This window comes from Herpailurus yagouaroundi, unplaced genomic scaffold (genome assembly GCF_014898765.1).
Source record: "Herpailurus yagouaroundi ecotype Mexico unplaced genomic scaffold, PumYag 28, whole genome shotgun sequence".
In the NCBI taxonomy this organism is placed as follows: Eukaryota; Metazoa; Chordata; class Mammalia; order Carnivora; family Felidae; genus Herpailurus; species Herpailurus yagouaroundi.
In genome coordinates this window covers 125,821,942-125,825,459 of record NW_024412376.1, presented here as the reverse complement: position 1 = coordinate 125,825,459, position 3,518 = coordinate 125,821,942, and the positions used below count along the sequence as shown (strand labels likewise).

The 3,518-nt window shown below is 44.6% G+C and overlaps 1 protein-coding gene across 4 annotated transcripts in view; it reads right to left on the bottom strand.

Moving 5' to 3' along the window:
- SCFD2 (sec1 family domain containing 2) overlaps positions 1–3,278 on the bottom strand; it is a 401,843-nt gene extending 398,565 nt beyond the window's left edge. For 2 of the 4 annotated variants that reach the window (XM_040483684.1, XM_040483694.1), the window contains exon 1: positions 2,292–3,278. In XM_040483684.1, coding sequence (XP_040339618.1) covers positions 2,292–3,129 — 838 coding nt within the window. In that variant the 5' untranslated portion in view covers positions 3,130–3,278. The remainder of the gene's footprint in view (positions 1–2,291) is intronic. The other 2 variants (XM_040483663.1, XM_040483673.1) reach the window with 1 other exon arrangement.
- Between the last annotated feature and the right edge of the window lie 240 nt (positions 3,279–3,518).

Here is a 3,518-nt window from a genome sequence, read left to right as displayed (position 1 = left end):
GGGGCAATTAGAGGGGAAGGAGACTAACTGAAGGGGACTCAAGGGAAAATTGGAGCAGATGATTGTAGAGACAGCAAGTACAGACAACTCTTTCAAGTTTGCTGTAAAATGGAGCAAGAAATAAAACAAGTTGGAAGACCATGAGGGGCTGAGAAAAAAGATGCTACATTCTGTTTGCACGTTGACCGGAAAAATCCAGTAGAAAAGATTTTATTTAATGATGATCTAGGAATAGGGGAGGGTACGTATCAGAGGTAAATCTTTGACAGAAGTGAAAAGGGAAAGGACCTAGTCTGCAAAGGTGAAGAAGTTGTCATTAGATAGCAGCAGAGACAGTACCTCTCTTTTTAATACAAAGAAAGAAAAATATGTGGGTGCAGATATACCACATTTGGTGATGGGAATGCATGGAAGTTTTCTGATGGCTTATATTTTCAAGAGTCATATACAAGAAAGAGATGCCTAAGACTTAACAGAACTGTTGCTATGATGCTGGACAGCCAGGACACTAAAGTTTGCCTAACTGAAGTCAGAACGGTGGGGGAGGGGCACAAAACTATGTGACAGTTCATTGTGAAACAATCTGTCCTATTTGGGGCATAAGGAAATAGAATTATAAACAGTATACACCACACACTCAAAAATTCAACAAGCATAAACTCCTCAGGTGCTTTTTAATCCTTTTAAGAGTTCTGGGCGGTTACAGTTATACTTAAATCACACTGACAGACTAGACACCTGTTTTTTTGGTCACATAATTAAGCTGACATCTCAGTATTCTCATTTAGCTTACTTTCTATTTTATGATCTGAAAATTAATCTTACAAGGTCAAAGACTCAAATATAGCTATTGTGGTTTTTACAACTTCATTCCACTGTTTTTCCGATCTCCTCAGAAGAATGCTTGCCAAGGTCAGTTTCCTGATCATTCTCCCTGAATTTGGGTGTGGCCAGACTATACTACTAGTAACATTACATCTACCTAATTAGAGAATCATAAAGTTGACCTTTGAAAATATGCACATGTCACTATCAGAAAGTGTTTTCTCTTCATCTATTTTAAGGGTTACATTTGTTCTCTACACATATAAATGATTGATACATTATTAAAATTTGAGATGACCTACCAAATCTTCAATAGAATGAGAGCTAAGAATCAATCAATGAACATTTGAAAATATTTTCTACAATTGTGGTTAGTCTCAACTGTATTTAATCTCAAGATATCCAATTAAATACAAGTGAATCTTCAATAGAATGAGAGCTAAGAATCAATCACTGAACATTTGAAAATATTTTCTACAATTGTGGTTGGTCTCAACTGTATTTAATCTCAAGATATTCAATTAAATACAATTGCATTTAATCTCAAGATATTCAACTAAATACAATTGCATTTAATCTCAAGATATTCAAGTGTTTATAACACTCATTTAAAGAGACCTAAAACTAAACTGTCTGTGATAATTTCATGTATTGTACAGTTTCTCTTGCACTGGTTCATCTGTCAACATCTCTCCCACAAATTAGAGCCGTCTTATGAAGCATTACTGTGAATACTGGCATCTGCACATTTCTTTTTTTTTTTTTTTTTGAAATCTGCTAAAATTTTATTTTTTTTCAATATATGAAATTTATTGTCCAATTGGTTTCCATACAACACCCAGTGCTCATCCCAAAAGGTGCCCTCCTCAATACCCATCACCCACCCTCCCCTCCCTCCCACCGCCCATCAACCCTCAGTTTGTTCTCAGTTTTTAAGAGTCTCTTATGCTTTGGCTCTCTCCCACTCTAACCTCTTTTTTTTTTTCCTTCCCCTCCTCCATGGGTTTCTGTTAAGTTTCTCAGGATCCACATAAGAGTGAAAACATATGGCATCTGTCTTTCTTTGTATGGCTTATTTCACTTAGCATCACACTCTCCAGTTCCATCCACGTGCATCTGCACATTTCTAAAAGGTTCCCAGGTGTACAGTTCTCCTCCATGTCGGCATAATTCCATGTCCCCAGTATCTTTAGCTACATGTAGTTGTTGTTTAACAAAGCAGTGCATGTTAAAGATGTATTTACCTGTTACAGCGTTTAACAAATTGACTACTGTAATTGCTAATTTGCTTGTGTGTATTCCCCTCTAGATGACCAACTCTGTGGGATCAGGGGCTGTATCCATCTAGTTGATCTCTGTATCCTCAACTTGACATATAGTAAGAGGTCAATAAAGCATATGCTGAATCAGTGAAAGTCCCAAAACTTTGGAGAGTGGTTAGGAAGACCCACAGCAACCCCACTTACCCGTGAGATCCAGAGTTCTGTCCACAAAGACCACTGATGCCCTGCCTGTGGCAGTCTTCCTCCTGTTCTTGGCAGGGGCATAATTAGCCAGATCTGCAGCGATGATCCGACTGAGGGAACCTACGGCAAAACACTCCTCCCGCACCCCGAAATGCTCACACAGAGAACTGAGGCCTGACACCAGGCACCTGATCTGCAGAAACAGCTCAGGGGTCAGGGCCGTGGCATCCACCTCACTCAGGCTTCCTAGCCTCCTCTTGTCCGGTCGGGCGCTGTTAAGGAGATGCACATCCTGGGGGAGCAGTGGAAAAAGGGAAGCAAAGGCTGGAGTCAAGGCAAGGTGGGGAGCCACAGGGGCGAGCAACAACGGGACGTGCAGCACCTCGGCGGTGTAGTTCATATTGCCCATCCACTCACACAGCTTCTCCTCCAGTTGCTCGAACACGGGCTGCTGCCCTTCCAGCTCGGCCGCTGCAGCCGCCGGCACGTGATTAGCGGTGAGGTGGACAGCGTGGTTCACGGCTGTGACCACTACACAGTACTGGAAGTGACTGCGACAGATGATATCCCGTAGGGTCTCCACGGTCCGGCCTTTCAGCAGGCAGCTCAACACAAACACCGCCTTAGGCTGCTTGGCTCCACCACCAACTGCGGTGGGCTCGAACTCCCGCAGGTGACACTCAGGACCTCCCACCGCCTCCAGAAGCCGCGTGGATCCACAGCCCCAGTGCAGGCTCTCGGCGCAGGCGGCGTCCAGGTAGACCAAAGCCCGTTTCACTTTGGCCAGCACCTGCTCCCAGCCTTGCTGGGTAAAGGACAGCACGCCCGGGGCGCTCATGGTTGGGGGCTCGCAGACTCCGGGCGCTCGATTGCAGGAACTTCTTTCAGAACTCACAGCTTCCGGGAATTGGGCTCCTGAAGGCTTTGACAGTCAACACAGTACACGTGGTGCTGCCTCTGACTTGTCCAGTGTCCGCGCACGTTGATGACGTAGCGGAGCGTGATTGGCTGGCGCGGAGAACTTGCGGAAGGACGTTGAAGCTGGGGAGAAGAGGGCAGGGCTGTGTGGCTCCTGGGTGATACGGAAGGGCTGGGCCTCGCTAAACTGTTTTCTTCTCCTCTCCCTCTGGGCTCAGGTTCCCTTACCCTGCGTCTTGAGAAATCTCTGGGATAATAAAAGCGAATCCGAAATTTGGCATTTTCCTTGGATCCTCTACACGTCTCTAA